Source organism: Lontra canadensis, unplaced genomic scaffold (genome assembly GCF_010015895.1).
Source record: "Lontra canadensis isolate GAN:19392208 unplaced genomic scaffold, GSC_riverotter_1.0 scaffold17, whole genome shotgun sequence".
NCBI lineage: Eukaryota > Metazoa > Chordata > Mammalia > Carnivora > Mustelidae > Lontra > Lontra canadensis.
This window is the reverse complement of record NW_022631011.1, coordinates 14,467,065-14,488,896: the sequence shown is the minus strand read 5'-3', so window position 1 is coordinate 14,488,896 and position 21,832 is coordinate 14,467,065. Positions and strand designations below refer to the sequence as shown.

Here is a 21,832-nt window from a genome sequence, read left to right as displayed (position 1 = left end):
TCTCGCAGCTTCCGCACCTCTCTCCACCTTCATGGAATTGAAGAGAGGCAGGCTCTGGCTCTGAACTAGGCTCTGGTTTCAGGGACTGTTGTCGCTGGTTGGATCTTCTAACCAAACCACTAAAACTTTTTCCACTTCAGCAACAAGATTGTTTCATTTTTATCACTCATGTGCTCACTGGAGTAACACTTTTCATTTCCTTCCAGAACCATTTCTCTAGGCGGCCTGGTGGCTCAGTGGGTTAAGCACCTGCCTTTGGCTCGGGTCATGATCTCAAGGTCCTGGGATTAAGCCCTGTATGAAGCCCTGTGTCAGGTGGGGGGGGGGGGGCAGCTCAGTGGGGAGTCTGCTTGTCCCTCTCCCTTTGCCCTGCTCATGCCCTCTCTCTCAAATAAGTAAAATCTTAAAGAAAGGAAGGAAGGAAGGAAGGGAAGAAAAGAAAAGGAAGGAAAAGAAAAGAAAGAAAAGAACAGAACACTTGGGTGGCTCAGTTGGTTAAGCCTCTGCCTTCAGCTCAGGTCATGAGCCCAGGGTCCCAGAATCGAGTCCCACATCCGGTTCCTTGCTCAGCAAGGAGCTTGCTTCTCTCTCTGCCTCTGCCTGCCACTCTGCTTGCTTGTGCTCTCTCTCTCTCTGTGATAAATAAAGAAATAAATAAAATCTTTTAAAAAAAGAAAAGGAAAGGAAAGGAAAGGAAAGAAAAAAGAAAAGAAAAGAAAAGAAGAAAAAAAAAGAATCATTCCTCTGCATTCATATCTGAGCTATTTGGTGCAAGGGGTCCATCCTGCCTACTGGCTTTCGACATTCCTTTCTCATTAAGCATATCATGTCTAGCTTTTTTTTTTTTTTTTAAGATCTTATTTATTTATTTGACAGAGAGAAAGAGTGATCACAAATAGGCAGAGAAGCAGGCAGAGAGAGAGGGGGAAGCAGGCCCCCTGCTGAGCAGAGAGCCTGATGCGGGGCTCCATCCCAGGACCCTGAGATCATGACCTGAGCCGAAGGCAGACGCTTAACCCACTGAGCCACCCAGGCACCCCTCATTTCTAGCTTTTAATTCCAAGTGAGAGACATGGGACTTCCTTTGAGGTGAACACTTAGAGGCCACTGTAGGATTATTAATTAGCCTATTTTCAATACTGTTGTGTTTCAGGGAATACAGGGAGGATCAAGGAGAGGGAGACTGATGGGGAATGGCCCATCAGTGAAGCAGTCAGAACACATGCTTTTATCAATTAAGTGTGCTTGCTGTCTTATACGGACAAAGTTCATGATACCCAAAACAATTACAACAGTATTATCAAAGAACACAGATGACCATAACAAATATCATAATAATGAAAAGGTTTGAAATATTACAGTTATCAAATGTGACACAGAGACATGAAGTAAGCAGAGATTGTTGGAAAAATGGCAGTAACAGGCTTGCTTAATATAAGATTGCCACAAACCTTCAATTTATAAAAACCCATTATCTACAAAGCACAATAAAGTGAAGCATAATAAAATGAGATATGTCTGTACTAACTGCCAAAATCATGCCGGCATGGAGAATGCTGGTGGGCAGAGGCTTCTAAAGAGAAGGGAAGGGCGCCTGGATGGCTTAGGCAGTTAAGCATCTGACTCTTGGTTTCAGCTCAGGTCATGATCTCAGGGTCATGAGAGAGAGCCCCTGTATCAGGCAGGTGCCTGCTGGCATTTCTTGCCTTCCTGGGCTCATGGTCACATCACTCCAGTCTCTGCCTCTATCTGTACATTTCTCTGTGCACAGCACACACGGTCCCCGTGAAATTCTTTCCCTTTCGTTCCCCGTCTGCCCTTCCCTGAGTGTGTGCACACGTGTGCGTGTATGTAGCAGGTTGTATGGGGTACCCCCAAAAATATGTGCATTCTAATTCCCAGAAGCCGTGAAAATATTATCTTATTTGGAAAAGGAGTCTTTGCAGATATAATTAAGGATCTTGAGATGAGGAGATCATCCTGGATTATCTGGGTGGGCTCTAAATCCGATGACAAATGCTCAGATAAGAAAAAGGAAAGGGATATTTTACACACACACACACACACACACACACACACACACACACACAGAGGCACAGAAGAGAACAAGGAAAAGATGGAGGCAGAGACTGGAGTGATGCGACCACAAGCCCAGGAAGGCAAGAAATGCCACAGGCACCTGAAGCTGGAAATAGCAAGGAAGGATCCCCCTCGAGAGACTCCAGAGGGAGCATAGTCCTGACAACAACGGATTTCAGACTCCTGGCCTCCAGAACTAGGAGATAATAAATTCCTGTTGTTTTAAGCCACTCAGTGTATGGTAATTCATATGGCAGTCCTAGGAAACTAATACACCACCATGTGGTGTAGGTATAACTTTTCCCCATTTGAAATATCAAAAAACAAATTCAGAGGCAAGTTGCATAGACAGGATTTAAGAACTGGGATTCAAGGACAAGTCAGAATGGCAGCAATATGGAAGAAGCCATGGCTGAAAGTCACAGAGGAGAGGGAGGGGCCAAAAAAAAAAAAAAGCGAAAGAGAGAGAGAGAGAGAGAAATCCTTAATGTAAAAAGTAATGAGCAAGTGAGAAAGGTGGGATAAGCCAAATCTCAACTAGTGAAAGGAAAAGGAGGAAATCAGAAGGGGCACTAAAGGCTACAGGAGAGAAAACAGTTTCCCATATTAGCTACAGAACATATACTGAAATAATGTGGAAAAAAAGCAAAATACCATTTATATATGCCCGTGGATATTACTACAGACATCTGAATCTGGTATCTCTGAATCTATCAGATCTCACAATAATCTTCTAAGAAAACCCAAAGGTTTTCTTCTAGCCACATCTAGCCCTGTTCAACTAATTCTCAGAAATGACTCACCCAAGATGGTAAAGCTAAACATATTATCTCTGGTAATAATATTGTAAACCCCAGGATCAGGCCAGACTATATATGAAATATTGCTCATATTTTGCCTAGGACCAAAGTACTGCTTGGGCTGAAAACAAAACAAACGGTTCACTTTATGTCAAAGTACTATTTAAGCAGAGTATCTTACCACAGTGACAGTAATTCAAAGCCAGGTATGGGCTCAAGGAAATCTGTAGTGCAAATAATTACCAGCCTAGAATAACAACCTCCCCATCTTTCAAGTGAGTCATGGGCTGACTAATGAATTAAGAGAATGAAAGAACTCTGCATTCAGAATCCCATTTTATCAAGGAATAATGAATTCCGTGACTATATACAGTATAGCTCTATTTCAGATCTCAGCCAACAGCTACAGCTTTGCTGACGTAGACACTAAAAATTAACAAGAAATTCTTTACAATTGGTGCCTTCACCATTTCCACTCTGCAGTTAAGCAGTTTTAAGTTATTTTGGGAGATTATTTGTGCTTGAATACTGATCAAAATTAAATATTTTTAAATAAAACTGGACTTCCAACAGTCTTATTAAAGATGTTCAGGGTGGAGACATGTGTTTGTTGGACAGATATTTACTGAATGCCTACAGTCTGCCAAACAGTAGCAGAAACTAAGGTCTCCAGGGGGTTCCTCTGTAAAAATCAAAATCCTGAAAAAGCATAAACTGCCTAAAACGACAGAAGGACTTTCAAAACAATCAGCTCCATCAGTTCAGGCTAGTTTACACTTAGCTAATAATTCTAAAAATAGACTCCGAACCTGAAAATATGAAAACACTATCTAACACAAGATATCGATCTGCACTGTCATGTATTAGTTCACTGTTATTCACTTAAACACATGCTTCTTTAAAGCAGGACAGAGGCTTCAAGAGGTAAGCATTACACCCCACACTGTAGAAAAGCAAAATTTGGAGGAAATGAGGGAATTGAGGAAGAAGAATGCAGGCAATTAAATAGATTTTTTTAAGCCAATCAGTAAGGAAATTTACTTAATGAAATTACATACTAAAAGATCAAACCATAAATAATCACACCCAGAAAACATTACAGAATTGTTGAAATTTAATGATTTCAGAGTACGTACAGTGAATGTGAAATGAATCTCTATCCTCTTAAGAATTCTATCATGAGGAAAAAAAAAGTGGAAGTGGTATTTGAACTACATGTTTTACAATCATTCCCAATTTCCTGGTGTTTTCACAATTAAAATACCTTTTGAAATTTCAAATTTATTTTATGAAAGGAAAATGACTCTAAAACAAGCAAGAGAAGAGTGCACTGTGGGAAATGAGTGTCAAAGATTTCTAAAGCTAGGGGAGCCTGGGTGGCCCAGTCAGTTGAGCCTCAGACTCTTGGTTTTGGGTCCAGTCATGATCTCAGGATCATGAGATCCATGGGCTGGTGCAGAGCGTCCTTGAGACTTTCTTTCCCTTTCTTTCCCTCTGCCCCTCCCCCACTGTGCACAAATGCACGCACATGCACATGCGTGTGCGCGCTCTAACAAACAAAATTTTTAAAAAAGATTTCCAAAGCCAGAGCACATTTTTAAATCAATATACAAGGCACCTTCTAATTCTCTGCCTTAAGTCCCTTGATCCAAATAAAAATAAAGTCCAATTTCTCTTCCTCTAAGTCAAACTGGAAACTGCATAAGTCATAATCATAATTTCTGAGCTATTAACTTAATTATTAGGAAGGTAATATATGCAAAATGGTTTCGGTAAAGTCACATTAACACTAGCAAGCCTCAAAATCTAAAAACGAAACAAGACATAATATTTCAATCAAGATGACAGGTTACAGTAACAAATCTCATATACCTACTCACCTGTAACAATATTACAAAGGGACTTTCCTAGCCAGATGCTATATGAATTTTTTTAAAGCTTATTTTTTTTTAAGATTTCATTTATTTATTTGTTAGAGAATAAGCACAAGCAGGGGAAGCTACAGGCAGAGGGAGAAGCAGACTCCCCACTTAGCAGGGAGCCTAGTGTGGGACTCTATCCCAGGACCCTGAGAGCCTGACCTGAGCCAAAGGCAGATGCTAAACCAACTGAGCCACCCAGGTGTCCCATGAAATGTCTTTTTGTTTTTTTTTTTTAAGATTTTATTTATTTATTTATTTGACAGAGATCACAAGTAGGCAGAGAGGCAGGCGGGGTGGGGGGGAGAAGCAAACTCCCCGCTGAGCAGAGAGCCCGATGCGGGTCTCGATCCCAGGACCCTGGAATCATGACCTGAGCTGAAGGCAGAGGCTTTAACCCACTGAGCCACCCAGGCGCCCCCATGAAATATTTTTAAATCATTGGCTAACATGCAGGGCTATATGCTTTAATCACTTTTTAACCTTATCAAGTAAATCACAATGTAACTTTCTAATAATTAGAAACAGTAACAAATTTCTGATCAACCTATAACTCAATCATACAGTCACTGCAGACCCACAAAGAAACACAGGATCTTGGTTATCTTAAAGGATGTGTTTGTCCATTCTGTCCATTTCTGTTCTGGAGAAAAATAATTTTTCACCATGATTGCCATCTCTAGCTCCAGTAAAACATGATGCTACAAACACGTTAATCTGGTTTTTAAAAAAGTAAGTTTACTTCTATGAAAGAGCAAATGATATAGGATGATTAATTTCAAAAAATAAACCTATCTACCACTTGTTTTTTTTAACCTATCAGTTGGAGTATTTGTCAGAAATAAAGTTCCCAGGGTCCAGAATTACCTAGGATGTGTATTAAAAATGAACCAGAATCAGAATTAGCATATCTGGTAATAAAAACCTAAGAAATAAACTTATGTATGCAAACCACCTTAAGTTAGGCTTAAGCACATTCATGTTTGAAAAACACTGCTTGTAGTAATTCTTTAAACATAACATTTATAACAAGCAAAAAAGTAGAATCTTCTTTTTATATTAGTTTAACTTATATTAAATAAATCCTCTATACAGCTTTCTAACTTATGCACAGTTTATTCAGACATAGCAGTATCTATGTTTACCTCCTATTATAATGGTATCACACAATGATTTGGTGGAGCCAAAGACTTTTACTAACTCGAGTAATTAATCCTGAAAACAAAGATGAAAGCAAAAAGCCATATTTATTATGCCTCTGGAGAAAAAAAAAGTTAATTATAAATTTCAGATTTAAAATTACTAAGTATGTTTTCCTAAACATTTTGCTGTGCCACGTAGCCAAAAATATAACTGCTGACGAACATCCTTTAAGCTAGCTTTCCTATTTTAACTGAGGAGGGTTCTTGCTATAGCTTTAAACCAAACTTTGCCAAGTTGTGGTATGACCAAAAACAAGTACACCCACGAAATAAAACAAATCAGTTTGGCCCAATGCAGGATTCACATACTAGAGAAAAATAAAATTGAGGTGTTACCTGAAATTCTCCAGTGAATCCAAGACACGAAGTAAAAATATCTAGTACTAACTGGAGTAAACTCTTAATTTTGCAAAGGAACATTAATGGCATTGTAGGTGCCTACTTTCGACCTTGAATCGGCCTGATCTTCAACTCAAATCACATTACCTATATGATAGTATTCTCTTTGCTATTCTGACAAAAGGCAGAAATGGAAAAAAAAACAGTCTTTAAAATACTAAATTACCATGTCCTCCAGAAATTAAAAAGAAGGAAAACAGATTCAGAGGGAAAAGGGATGACAGAGATTACAGGGGCAGGCAGCTCTGATTCAACGGGAACAACGTAGTCTGAGGCAGTGGTAACAACAGCCAGTTTGGTCTCAGGCAGCCAGGAAAGTTGATCAGAAGGGGAACGCTGCAAATGCAGACATCAATGCTCTTCGGAACTCCCAAACGCAAACCCGCGCCATGCGCCTCTTTCCACTGTCACACTGCAGCCTCCCCCCACCACCTTCACACTTACTGAGGTGAGGACAAACATGAAACGCAGGCTTGAAAGGGAAAGGGAGTCACAAAAGGCAGTGTGGGTGGGGGTGTGGGAGACAGGTGGAGGAGCAGGTCTGCCCTGAGGCTGGGTGAGTGAGGCTGCTGCAGAGTTTAACACAGCAGCACTGCGTTTAAGAGGCTATTAGGAGCCTGCTTCCTCCTCCCTCTCTGCCTGCCTCTCTGTCTACTTGTGATCTCTCTCTGTGTCAAATAAATAAATAAAATCTTAAAAAAAAAAAAAGAGGCTATTAGAAGTCTATCCAGTCTCCCAATTATAGCACCTTCTCCAGCTTTAACAGGTGGTCATCTACCCCTGGCTGGATGAGGCATCTAGGAAGCCTTATTTCATTGTTTATAGCTCAGTCAGAATGATTTGATTTCTTAAAATCTGACTCTTTGTAACTACCCTCACTGTTACCTGATGCTATTCGGAAAAAAAAAAAAAAAAGGTTCATCTCTCTTCGATATGGTGTTCCTTTAACCTAAAGAACAGAGCTCATATTTCCCCCAAATCATTTCCCAGGCAACAATGACCAGACCCTTCACCTCCTGCACAGTGGAAGAGTCAGCTATCCCAAGGTGTACATTTCACAGCTGTTCCAAAAAACTATATGCCTCAGCTCTTCCAACAAGGACATGTAAGACTTTGGGCACATGACAATCTTTGAGAGGCTGTCTTGCCTTCTCTTTCTTTAAAACAAGGCTTTTATTCCATGAGCATGGGGTTTGGGGTGTGGCAGGGACAGCTCCGTGAAGCTCCATCTTGAATCTTTCTCCTGGGACTTCTTTGCACAAAGCCTTGGCTCCAGACACCATGGCCTGTGTCCAAGGTTCCCATGGCGCTGGGCCCTTGAACACAGGCTCAAACCTAGAGCACCGGTGAGGAGACTGGCAGCCACTGCTCTGACTACCAGAGCCTAAGGCCTACAAACTCAAGTGCTCTGATAAGCTCTGCAGTACACTCTTTGATAAAAAGCCTGACAGCATGGTGGGTTAGGAAATTATCCACCTTGTAGAACACTGCCTCAAGAGAAAAACCCATTCCATTCCCAATTAAATTCCAACTGGTATTTGGAATACCTACCACACCTACCATATGGAGACTACAAACCTAGATTAGGAGTTTCTCCTTTAGAAGTATCCACAGACATGGCTATTTTTACTTCTCACAAACATTAAAAGGAAGTCCGATAAGCACTGCTGCAGAATATATGTGTCACTTATCTCATTCCACCATATTGTTCAATAGACCTCAAATTTATTCACGAAAGAAAAACACGAAGAATAGTATTTAGCATTGTCAGATTTCAGTGAATCAATTTTCCATCCAAAAATATTGCATTTCCCACAAGTCCAAAGGATTTAGATTCATTTATACTGAAACAATATAGCTTAAGTTACAAATGCTGCTCAAGAATAGCAATCCGACTGGGGTGGGAAGTCTCTAAGAACACTTCCCATTCCCTCGAACGTAGACTGAGTGACTCTCTTCTAAGAAAATATGGCAGGGGCACCTGGCACCTGACACAGTAGGTAACGCGTCTGCCTTCAGCTCAGGTCATGATCTCAGGTTCCTGGGATCAAGTCCCACATTGGGCTCCCTGCTCAGCATAGTCTGTGGCTCCCTCTCCCTCTGCCCCTCACCCCTGCTCATGCTCTCTCTCTCGCTCTCTCGCTCTACTACTTTCTCTCTAAAATAAATAAATATAATCTTAAAAAAAAAAAAAAGAAAGAAAGAAAGAAAAGAAAATATGGTGAAAGTGGTGGGGTCATGAGCTGCCCTATGGAGAGGCCCATGTGGCAAGAAGTGAGGAAGGCCTCCAACTAACAACCTGCAAAGAACTGAGGTCCTTGGTCCAACAGCCCTCAGGAACTGAGTCCTGCCCAAATCCACATGGATGAACCACAAGGCTGATCAACACTCAACACTCGGTAGCCTCATGAGAGACCTTGAACCACAGGCATGCAACCAAACCAGGTCCAGATTCCCAGCCCACTGCACCTATGAGATAATAATACATTTGTTCTTTTAAAGCCCTACATTTGGGGGTAATTCACAAAGTTATAGATAATTAACATACAGACCAATCCAATTTTCTCTACGGTTCCTAATTCCCAGCCTGTCCCTCCATATTCTCCCAAGGTATCTAACATGTAACAACCCAATGGTACTGATGAGTAAGCCAGTAAGAGGACAAAGGAGCTGCCATACCAAGAGAAGTGATTTAATCAGAAACATTCAGCCACTCAACAATTCTTCACTAAGCCTCTAGTGTGGTCCGAGGCAGAAACCAAATCTCTTAACTTGGGTTAGAAAACAGTTCACTCTATACTAAGATTTGGTCAAATAAACTGAGTGCCTCACTCTCAACAAATAACTCAGATACCTACCCAACCAAGAATGAACCTTATTCTCCATATTCATCTCATTTTTGCTAATACAAACATCTTTATGTCCTCTTCTTCCATCTCCAAAATTAATGTAACTATACACTTGATCCTACTCTCTACCTGCTCTCCATGATTGCAATCTTGTTCCCTTTAATCCATTCATACCAGTAATGCCTAAATATTTCTGAAATGAAAATCTGATCGTGTCACTGTCCTACTCAAAATTTAAGTTCAATGGTTTGAAACTGTCCTCGGGCTAACCTCAAGTTCTCACACCCAGTTTACAAGGATCATGATTAGACCCATATTTATCTCTCTAGCTTCAGCCCACACTCTCCTCTGCACTCTATGCTTTAGCCCCTACGTTTCTTTGTTGTTGTTGTTTTAACTTTCCACTTCTTCACCTCTTAGCCTTCGAATCTTCCATTCCTGCATGAAATATTTTTCTCCTAAGCCCATCTTTAAATACCTAACTTAAGCTTCTGGCCTCAGCTGCACCTTCATCTTCTCCATAATGCCTAAACCAGCTCAGGGCCATCCCACAACCCGCGCCTCCCTAGCAAACGGTATTTCACTTTACTCTAGAATAGTTATTCTTCAGTTGTGAGGAATTCTCACTTCATAGATCTTCAAGATCTATGAAGACAGGGACCACGTAGATCCTGTTCAACGCTGAACCATAGCACTTTCTGCAAATATTCGCTGTATGAAAAATTGAAGGAATGAGTCTTCCTAGATCACATGTCATAATCTGTTCCCTTTCTCAAATCTTCAAACACTGTCCTCAGTCCTTAAACCTTTCTATAAAGTTCTTATAGAACCTCAGGTCTTCCCATCTTGTAAGACTCCTTAGATCCTGCTTCCCCCTACTTTACCCTAACTAAGACACTTTTCTGTGACCTCTGATTTACTACCCAACTCAAGGCTATCTGACCAATCAAAACAAAAATTGTTCCTGAAGCAGCTGTCATGGACCTCCTACTTATCAAATTGGTAATTCTTCTTACAAGCATTAACCCATTTCTTTTCTTGTTTTTTTTTAAAGATTTTATTTCTTTATTTGTTTGACACAGAGAGACAGCAAGAGAGGGAACAGAAGCTGGGAAGAAAGAGGGAGAAGGAGAAGCAAGGTTTCCCACTGAGCAGGGAACCTGATGTGGGGCTCAATCCCAGGACCCTGGGATCATGACCTGAGCAGAAGGCAGTCTTTCAACCAACTGAGCCACCCAGTCACCCTGCATTAACCCATTTCAACAGCTGTCTTGCTAATCATCATTTTTCATTCATTCATTAATTCATTAACAAAACCTCACTTTGCTCATATGATCTCTCTTTCCCTTCATTTTCCTGTTCCTATTTCTCCACTTACCCTAAGCTGTTAGACTGCATCCACGGCTGCCTTCTTTTCAGCTTCCACAAGTTCTCCTTGAGTGGCCACCCAAAACTTTCCATATATCAACCACAATGACTGCCTATTTGGGACTGGGGAATGAAAAGGGGAACAGAGTCTCACGGGAAACTTTTCAAAGTACACTTGGGCCTCCTCTATATTTTGATTTAGCCTCTATCATCCCACATTTAAGAGTAACTGACTCAGTGAGTCACTTCTGCTTGTAGGAGTGGAAAATAGATAAAAAATAAAACTCAGATATGTTGGGAGAGAAATAAGTACCATTCACCTACCTGCTGAAGATAGCCAAATCTCTCTCCTGTCAAACATTTCTCCTGGGCTCCAAGTCCTTTATGTCCATCTTCCTACTACTGAGAAGTTCCTCCTGGGCGTCCCACTGGTGTCCTAACTCAGTTTCTCTAAAACCAAAACAGCTCCCTCCAAGCACATGCCTTTCTCTATTCCCTATGACCAGCTACCAGGTTGTCGAAGCTAGAATACAAACAATGTCTTAAAGCTTCTCCCTTTCATTCAATGTTACTACTCCCATCCTCTCAACTCTGCCCAGACCAACTATGACCTTGATCATGTTCTAATCTTCTGAGCTACCAAAAAAAATTCCTACCTGGTCTCCCTGACACTAGTTGTGCCCTCTATCACTGTGCTCCATGCTAAGAGAAATGCTATAGAACAAAGGATTGCATCATTCCCCTTTTCAAAACTTCTGATCTTTCCTGCTACTCCCAGGGCAAAAATTTGAGCATTGGATAAGTGGACCAGCAAAGGAAGGCCTAGAGGAAAGAAACAGCTGACACCAGAGCCCAAATCAAAAGAACCCTTGAAAAGAGCCATGTAGGTCAGAGAACTTGGATGAGGAAAAAACCAAGGGACCTTTGAAACACAAAGCAAACTGTAACAGCTCACAACACAACCAGGCTTACCCAGCCAGGGCCAGGAGGCCAAAGGGCTATGATAAGAAAGCTGCAGGGCAACTTGCCACCTTCTGAGCTAGCCAAGAGATACCCAGGGAAAATGTGAGGGGGCTCTCAGCAAGGACCTAACGAAGTTACCCTCTCCCCTAACACCTACTCGTACACACACATCCACACGTCCTGACTGCCCATGAACTACACTAGTACCAGCAGAGCGCAATCTGCCTAGAAGCCCAAATTGCCAGGTAATTCCTTAAAGGGCCCACAGGAATCCAGACCAAAGTGCCCCAACCAGATTCCACCTCTCTTCAAAGAATAAAACGGCCTGTCAGCACATCTAGGAAAGGTCAAAACCTCTGGTGAGTCACATAGACAGTGAAACCCCACTCCCAATGAGTCGTGCGATCTTCTCCACAATACTACCCCATTGATTATAGGCACATCAACTTTTTTCTTTATCACAGACAGCTTTGATAAACCTATATGAGTCAAAACCAGCTTCTCTCTGCCAGAATTTTAGGGACCTCAATACCAAAACACTAGGCGGGGCAGGGGAGTCCCAAGAATTTTTCTCAATGTGGCTGATCTGCCAGCCCATACCCTAAGTGGTAGCCAGATGGAAATACTCCTATTTTCTGTAAGTATCTTTGGCCATGCTGCCCCATTACTCAGTCAAGTTAAATCTTATCCATCCTCAGTAGCTTGTTCCAACCACCAGCTCCCTCTGGAAATCCTTAACCAGCCCTCACTCCACAATGCAGGCTTTCCAATGACTGGCAGCTCTTTCCTGGTGCTCGTCCCATTGTAGCATGAAGGAAGTAACTGTGTCTTAGTCATCTATCTTCTGTGCCTCAAACAATGTCTAGCCTATCTGAGATACTCCACTTGTGTTGGATGAATGAACTCCGAAGTCATAAGTTCATCTCCTACGATGCTACAGCGGGAAAATACAAGTATGTTGTGTTGGAAGCTGCACTGGAAACTAAACACTAAATGAGATTCTACTCTCAATCCAGCCAGGTCAAGAACTTGGGGGGGAAATGCACTCATCCTTTTGCAATCATGTACAAAGGCGAAAGAGAACAAGAAACAACTAATGGCTCCCGACTCTACCAGATGGGCTAGGGAAAAAATCTGTGTTCCTGTGGGGGATGGTGTCTACAGACCAGTTTCCCTTGTTACTAAAGTTCATAATATAAAGATTATCCATGTGTTTCCTGCATGAATCAGAAATTTCAAGGAAAATGTTTCAAATTATTCTTAAAATAATGAGCTTGGAGTCTGATGGGACTCTTAGAGTAACACCTAAATAGCCAATGAATTGTTCAACATGAGAAAACATTGGAAACTAAACAGACTATGCTTTCTACAACTGTGTGGTACTATCTGCTCAGATGGAAGAGAGAGAGGGAGGGAGAAACACAGGTGAAGAAGGTTAAGAAAAAGGAACTAAAAATGAGAAAAGGACTGCCTGGGGAAGGTGCAAGACAAAAACAGGTCTCTGGACAGAAAATGTAGGAAAATAAAATTAATGTCTACACAACATGTTGATGTGGACAGGAATAATACGGACTTTTTAACAGAAAACATTTGAAACATTTACTTAGAATCAATAAAAAGTGCTCTCTTACACCACATATATTGTCATCACAAGAAAGTTTTGCCCTACGATGTAATTCAGACTGAAATATGAATTATTGCAAGAAGCTTCTCTGTTCATCTAACATAAATTAGTTATAAGAACCTAGTTTGGGGATATATCTCATTAAGAAGAAATCTGGAATGAAACAGGAAGTGTACATGAAACATTTCTGTAGCACACCAAAGTACTATGGTTATCCTGAAAATCAACTTGTGCACTGATTTTGCATTGTGAGCTAAACTAGCCACATTTTTCATGAACTATCACTTTTACTTTAAAGAACTGAAAAGCTTGGTTATTTAAACTCCTGTATTTGACCTACATTTTCCCAAAAATGAACAAAGTGAGCCTGGCACTTCCAAAGGAAAAAAAAACAAAAAAAAACAAAAAAAAAACAACCCTGACAGTATTTGTTGCGAATGATAAAATTTGAGCTTTCAGGCAAACGTGATTTTTGGAAAACTGCTTCCCGATAAAAAAGAAATAAGGAGACTTTTTTTTCTGCTAAGTAATACTGGATTTGGGAAATAGATACAGCTTAACAAATTGATAGCACTTTATAAGTATTGGGCTTCATTCTCCTTACTGGCTTTAGTCAATTTTTTTAAGTTCTAAATTTAAGACCCACAAAAACAGTAGCTTAAACTGTGTCAACCTAATCGTCTATAAGAAAACTGCCAATTTTTATGATCTATAAGTGATTAGTCTGTGGCAAACGTTAAACTCACACATAACTGAGAAAAAAGTATTAGTATTACGTATCAATTGAATTTTAAGAATCTACAGATAATATATCAATGCGCCAAGAAAAAAAAAAAAAAAGGATGACTACCAAGTAACAGAATTCTGATCTCCTTTGGTTAACATTTTGAGTATCATAACTTCAACAAGTTATTCAAAATACCAAGAAAGTAAAAACATTGTTGCCTAAGTGCAAAAAACCTTTTTCTGCAAAACCTTTCAAAGTTAATGTCTGAGTAACCAACATCACTCAAAGATTTCCAGCCTTTAAAGAGCTACATTACAAAGTAAAAATGGCTATAGAAGGAAGAGTTAATTTCTAAGACTGTCAAAATGGCAGAGGACTTTAAGAAAAGCCAGCCAAATAATTTGGCTAACTATTCTCAAGTCCACTGAACACCACTGTCATTTCTACTACAGGCTTCCAGGGGTTTTTATTTAGCCTAAAGAAAAAACTGCTTTAAAAGAAAATAACGTCTTAAAATATTCACACTTGTTAAAACTTTAACCTCAAATTTCTATTTTGGAATACATCAAGGTTTCAACAATTTATGTCTTCTCAAGCATCATTATCTTAATTTACACATCTTACTTGAATTCAAAAATTTAATCAAGAAAAAGTCACAGTAATTCTGTTCTGGGAAATGGAACAGTCTTCATGAGGTTTGCATCTTCCTTCTCCCCTGCAATTCATCACAATACTCTATTAATCACACAAGACAATGCTCTGATACTAATGCCATCTCAAAATTCTGCAGGTTTTTTCCCTGTATAAGAGGCCATACATTTTTGACTTACCCAGGGAGAAAAGGCCCTGGCTCAAAAGACTACTAGTGTCTAAAAAGAAATAATAGGAGATATGCACTATTACTGAGTGAACAATAAACTTATATTTTACACTAGATACATTAACATTAAATACATACCATAAATATTTAACATTAAACACATAATGGCCAGGAAAAATTCAGAAAAAGTTCTGGAGATACAATATGTTTTAATATCCATACGAAGTTCTTATTTTTTACTCATTAGAATGCCACACCGGCACCTTTCAACCAAAGGGGACTGAGTACTTAGAATATTAAATGACCCAATCCAAATAGATTCTTTAAAAAGGTATTTGACCCAAAATATTATAAATAGGTTAAAATGTTAAACTACAAACAATCCTGTATAACTGTCACTTTAATCACTGTATTATCTCAGAAATCATCCTAACAGGTAGCAGAATCTACCTACCCTTGAAAAGCAGACTAAAGAATGGAGCATTGTTTTCACAAGGAAACTCATCGCCTAAAAATTCCTGAAGTGTGGCACAAATGTTCACTGACCCCATTCTAAAAAAGTGACCTAGAACACTAGAATACATACATTCTTGAACTCAATCACATCCCCTGGTATTGGTTGCTCCTTCATATTTTTAAACCAGTTATTATATCCGAGGGTGTTTGAATAAAACTAGGATTAAGCACCGAGTTTAAGCTTCAAGAGCTGGTATCACATGAATAAAGCTGTCACGAATACTCGAGAAAGCGACCAGGGCATCCGGCAAAATTACACCTAATTTTGCTACGTCCATTTAATGCAGTCTTTTAAGTTAGTTAAACCGGCACAAACGAAACTCATCCCAAGCGATTTATCTGACACGTCTGAAATAACATTTCAAATAAAATGCTTTCTGCCAGTCCCCTGTCTATACACCTTCCAAATCCCATAAGCAACATCCTGCATTTCCTTCGGTGTGACTGTGGGGAGGGTGTGTCTCGGTGCTTACCGATGCCCGGAGCCACATAGACGAAGTAGAGGCAAGAGGAGGAGAGGGAGAAGAAGAAGATGAAGGCGAGGAGGGAGCGATTGGAGACCCGCATCATCCTCTTGAGCACAGACATCTTCCTCTTCCCGGCCAGCAGCTCAGGCTGCGCTCTCACGCCGGACTTGGGGGCACCATCCAGGCCCTAAACTTCCATGAATGTACCAAGAATCCCGAGACTGCAACGGGGTCCGCGCGGGGAGGACCAAGGGGAGAGGGCCGGAGCGGGAAGGAGGGAAGGGGAGGGAGCGGACGGAATGAATGGGAGGCCGGAGAGTCGGGGGAGGGGAGGCGCGGGAGGAGAGGAGGAAGGGGTGGAGGAGGGAAAAAGGAGGCAAGGCGTGGGGCGGGGGGTCCGGGGGCCGCTGGACCTGCGGAGGCCCAGGAAGCGCAAGGACGCGCCTTTTATCCGCCCCGCGGCGGCGGGAGGAGGGGCTGCAGGTGGGAAGAGGCGCGGGCTGCGCGCCGCGGCGCTCCTGCGGAGAGGGCCAGCGAACTGCAGCACGCCCGGGCTCCCCGCGTCCGCTGGGGTCCGGGGCGCTTAGCCCCCGCGCTCGGGAAGCGGCCCGCGCGCGCTCGGCAGGCCTGCGCCGCCGCCTAGTCCCGGCCGCGGCGTCTCGTGCCTGCGCGGGGCTAGCGTGGGCGCCGGGGCCGCAGTCGGCGCGCGCGACGCGCAGGGGCCCGCGGGGGCCCTGGGGGCCGAGGAGCTGAGCGCTCGCGGGCGCGCAGCCTCCTCCTCATGCCGCGCCGGGCCCCGGCGCCCCGCGGCGGCCGCGGGAGCGGTGCGCAGACGAGGGCGGCGTCCCGGCTAGCGGCGAGCGCGCTCCGACTCTGGCTCCTGCCACCGCCAGCTGCCCGCCCGGCCGCAAGGGCGGCAACCGCAGCAACATTACCGCCGCCGGCCTGGGGTGAGGCGACCCCGCCGGCGCCGCCCCCACTCCGGCCCCGGACACCAGGCGTAGAGCGGCCGGGCGACTCGCGCTGTAGGCAGACCCGGGGAGCCCGAAGAGGAGGCCGGCCGCCGTCGGAGCCGCGTCTGGGTCGCTGAAGGGGGATGGGCCTGAAAGGGCGGGGGAGCCGCGGAAAACCGAAGACCGGCGCGTGCGCCCGGAGACCCCGCGGGGCTCCGCGCCTGTGCTCGAAACTGCAGGCGGCGCCGCCCGGGCACCCGAGAAAACCTGGAGGCCCCCACCCACCCGCTCCCCTCCCTTCGCCCCAAACACCGCGCCTCCTGATTGGCCGGCGCCGCACCGCGCCGAGCAACCTGCCCCCTCCCCTCGCACGGCGACCTGGGCCGCTGCCGCCTCCTGCGTCACCGCCGCCCCCGCCAGCCCCGGGACCCCAGCGCCAGCCGCCCTGCTCGGAGCTGAGGGATAGGTCTTGAGCCTCAGTACGCACCGCCCCCCTCCCAGGGATCGTTAAAGAAGGATGGTGTACCTTGAGGGAAGTGGGTATCTCGAGGAGGGTACTTAAATGGTGTAATTTCCTCCCCAAATACACGCTCCGGGAGCAAGAATTTTTTTTTCCGGTCCCGGATTAATGAAACCTTCCATCCCGCACTTCTTACAGAGACATACTGCTAGGATGTGTTATGGATCTATGTATATCCCTTATAATGGGACTTGCCTTCTCATCTGGAGGTGAGCGCCGATGGTCTCTACAGTAGCTCTATCCATTCAGGCGGGGCGGAAAAGACTTCTGTGCAGCCAATTGGCGGTTCAGTACTGCAGCACCAACCCGCTTCAATTGGCAAATTGTTTTAATTCCCCTCCTAGGCCGTGGTGTCCCCTTTGTTCAAAAAGGAGAGACCTTTGGTAAGTAAATAAATTAGCCTGGAGCCTTAGTTCAGCTATCTCAGTTTGCCAACCTGTGTGTGAGGGTGTTTCAACTAATCACGTAAGAAGTGGCTGGTTGCGCCGCCCCCCTCCCCGCCATTATTTGCTCAGCATTTCCGGAGGCAGTGTGTTGACCCATCACTTGATTGCCAGCAAATCTGGTACATTCTTAGCAAGCCTTGGATCGTCTCTTAAATAACACTGTGTTACATGGAGCCTGAAACACCCGGATTTATACTTCACTAAGGCCTTTTATTAACTGTGAAATTCATGGCAAGCTAGGCAAGCTACTACCCTCTGCAAGCCTCTCTCCGTGGCCCTCAAATGATGAGTGTGAGACCACCTTGCAAGGCTCTGGGGTTGAACGGGGTAACTGTAAAATGCCAAGTGCTATGGCGGGGACCTGAAGAGATTCCCTCATATCCCATTTGACAGTTGATTGAATGGAATCGCCAAGTTCAAATTCATTTTTTAATATTTTGGTTTTTTTGGAATTCTCTGGCTGATGGGATATTTAATGTGGAAGGAAATGACACTATTCTGTAACATTTGTAGATGCTTAAGGGGAATGTGAAATACAAACAGGGCAATATTAAATGAAACTCACTTAAAAAAATACCTATGCAAAAGAAAGAAATCTATGAATGGTACAGAAGCAAAGACGTTCCCCTCTCAGACCCTATGGACTTTTCATCTCTCTGTTCCCACAATTCAACCACCATGCTGGCTTAGCAATGGCCAGGTCTCAGGCAAGGTTGACTTTTTATAAGGAAAGTTTATTATGTAACCAAGAGGGAAGTATTAACCTTGTAGAAATTGATTATTAATCTTACTGTAGGAAATCCAACTACTAGGTATAGATGTGCCTTGCTGGCGTAGACGACTGCCACGGCTGTTCTCTCAAGTTCACCACAGTACTTGTTAAAACTAATTGGCTGCTAAGAGAGTAAATCTTAAAAAGTCACATCGCAAGAAAAAAAAATTATAACTATGCACGGTGACAGATGGTAACCAGACTTATTGTGGTCATCATTTTGGAGAGTATACAAATATTGAAACATGCTGTGTACCTGAAACTAATGTAAGATTATATGTCAACTCTACCTCAATTAAAAAAAAATTATAGAAAAAAAATTTTCAAATTAAAAAAAAAGCCTGGTTTGTTCTAAAATGAAAAAGACTGGTTTTCTGGTACTCTGCTTTACTCTTCCCTGGAGTAAAGCAGAGTACCAGAAAACCAGCTCGGTTGGTACTTTTATCACCAGTCACAAAAAGAGGCAGCCAAGCTTCTGGAGCCAGGGAACCTGGGGTCGAATCTCAATCACTCTCTGATCAAGTGACCTCAAAGATATTCATACTATCTATTAATGTCGTTGTAAGGATTAAATTAAATGAGTTAATGCCTCTAAAGAACTTGGGGGAGCCTGTTACCTAGTAAGCACAACTCAAATATTGTTAATTTTTTAAATCTCTCTTTTAGATCACACTCTGCCAACAGTAAGGGTGATGCTGGTCTCTTTCTATTTAAAAACCAAATTTTCTACTGAGTCACCTACGAAGTCTCTGTCTGAAGGATGCCGCAGGGTCTCAGCTCATTTGTAAAGCCAAAGTTCATGAAATACTCAGAGCTCAAGGAACGCTAACCAAACCTTTCCAAGCCTAGATTACCAACTGATACTTCCTCAGGAGCCAGGTAAAGTCCACAGCAGAAAGTTTCATTTTATAACATCAAAGTTTAGTTTTATAATATCCATAAGACTTTAAGCTTATACTAATAAGATGAAACATACACTATTAAGATACAAGTGAATTTCATTGAACTGCTTTGTTCTATATTTATTACCACCAAGTATTCTTTTTATTATTTTCTATGAAAGCCCCCATGCTCTTAAATATTTGGGTATCAAACTGAGTAAGTTTTAACTAATGGTTTTCTATATATATTAATCAGAAATATATTACTGAGATTGTGCTTACAACAAAAAAAATACTTATTGGATGAGGTGGATGACATTTTCCTTGGTCCACGCTGAGTGAGGATAAACAATGTTTATGAAGTGTTTTGGATTTGCTCACAACCTTGGTAGTATAAAAATCAGAAAGGTTTTTTTTTTCCCCTATAAATTGGGGGAAAAGGAATGAAACAAAGCACACCGATTAAATATTACAATCACTGATTAAATATAGTAATTTTATATATTTAAACACAGGGCCTGAGCACCTGATATTCAGGTAAAGAAAATTGTTTGGTTGATGAATTATGCTTAGACAGTTGAATTTTTTTTGCATATGTAATTGGAATGTAGATTGTATAAGAGTTAGACACTGGCATGGTCTATAAAATGGAATATATATTCCAAAATATTGTTGTAGCCCAGAAATTTTTTTTACTTTGAGCCCAACATGGGGCTTAAACTCACCCCCTTGATATTAAGACCTGAGCTAATATCAAGAGTCAGATGCCTAAGTGACTGAGCTGCCCAGGTGCCCCCAGAAATTTCTTAAAGAAAGCCCATTTCCTACTGATTTCCATGATAAATATAGTCAGAATTTTTACTATAAGTCCTTATATCTTATTTAGGTTATAATAAACTTTAAAATAAATGTCTTACATTTGAGATCAAACATAATCACTTTAAGGCCAGACTGTTAATAATAATCATATATATATGAAATAATATAGACTTTATGATAATATGGTATTGTGGTTAAAATTTAAAAGGAAAACCACTGGAGTGATGAGAATCCCTACTGCAGCAGTTGACCCAAATTTCATACTCCTCTCAGATTGCTTAACGCTTGCATCTGAAATCCAAAATCATTCTTTCCCATCATAAGAATGCCTTCTAACATTTCCAAGTATTCAAACCACCTACTTCTCATTTTCACAAAATCCCTTTGGCATACATTTAGCAAGTATTATTATGTCACTCACGATGAGGAAACTACAGCTCCATCAGGTACAATGTGTGGCCTGAGTTCACATGATAATGAGGTAGCAGCAGAACTGGGGAAAGACCTAATGTGTTAGCAGCCTTCCTGTGTCCCTTCCACAAACCACACCAGCTCCCGTCTTCACAGGGATTACTTTGTCTATGAGGGCAAATGTTTTATTTAGTGTACTTTTCAAAGTTTTCTACAAATAAATAGGTGCTCTCCGTCTTTCAGGCTATCTTTACTGATTTTGTCTCTGACATCTGTGTCATGGAATATATCGATTGAACTACATGGTACATAAAGTAAAGGCCCATCTTTCTGGCTCAAGCAATTGATAAGTCATAACAAAAAATTAATAGGTTGTGTTTGCTTTAAACCTTCTTTTTCTTAGCATCATATTAATTTATTCAACAGATGGCTAGTTTTGCCTTAAAGAGACTCTGAACTGCCAAAGCCATGTCCCTGACTTAGCCCCCAGGCTGGCTGGGAAAGAGAAGTCTGCCCATGGCAGATGGAATTAGACTTTGTTGGGGAAACCAGACATTGGAGTTTGGGGAAACAGACAATGAAAAGCCAAAACAGGAGATTAAAAGAGCAGCTGAGTCCTATACAAGATAGCGCCTGGTCCCTTCCGTGGAAAGGGATGTGATTTCAGCACCCACCGAGGTAGAGATAGGAGGCTTCCTCTTCCTACTTGAGGCTTCCATCTCCCACGTCCTGTGCAGCCTCCCGAAAGCTGAGGGAAATCCAAGTATCAGCACACATACAAACCAGATGCGTAGGACCTGTGGGTCTTGCACATACCAGCTGAGCAACCCAGCCCTCCAGAGAGCCCTTAAACCTGGCTGCTAAAGAGACAAAACAATAGCCACATCCCCAGATCTCCCTTGAATTCTAAACAGCAGTTAGTTCTGAATAACTCTGAAAGATACTTTTCTCACTGATACGCACATCCACGTTAAAAAGAAGGAAAAAAGAAAACCATTCCTATTACTTGACACAGTTCAAAAGATTCTGCTTATTATAGTCAAAATAGCCCAACCTCATTTAGTTTTTAAAAAATCATTTCTGGGGCACCTGGGTGGCTCAGTGTGTTAAGCCTCTGCCTTCGACTCAAGTCATGATCTCAGGGTCCTGGAATTGAGCCCCAAATCGGGCTCTCTGCTCAGCGGGGAGCCTGCTTCCCCCTCCCTCTCTGCCTCTCTGCCTACTTGTGATCTCTCTCTCTGTGTCAAATAAATAAATAAAATCTTTAAAAAATAAAAAATAAATAAAAAATCATTTC

At 42.3% G+C, this 21,832-nt stretch overlaps 1 protein-coding gene across 2 annotated transcripts in view; it reads right to left on the bottom strand.

Annotated features, from left to right (window-relative positions):
- B4GALT6 (beta-1,4-galactosyltransferase 6) overlaps window positions 1–16,033 on the bottom strand; it is a 67,878-nt gene extending 51,845 nt beyond the window's left edge. Inside the window, exon 1 of one of the 2 annotated variants that reach the window (XM_032859694.1) lies at window positions 15,740–16,033. In XM_032859694.1, coding sequence (XP_032715585.1) covers window positions 15,740–15,854 — 115 coding nt within the window. In that variant the 5' untranslated portion in view covers window positions 15,855–16,033. The remainder of the gene's footprint in view (window positions 1–15,739) is intronic. The other variant, XM_032859695.1, reaches the window with a different exon arrangement.
- Between the last annotated feature and the right edge of the window lie 5,799 nt (window positions 16,034–21,832).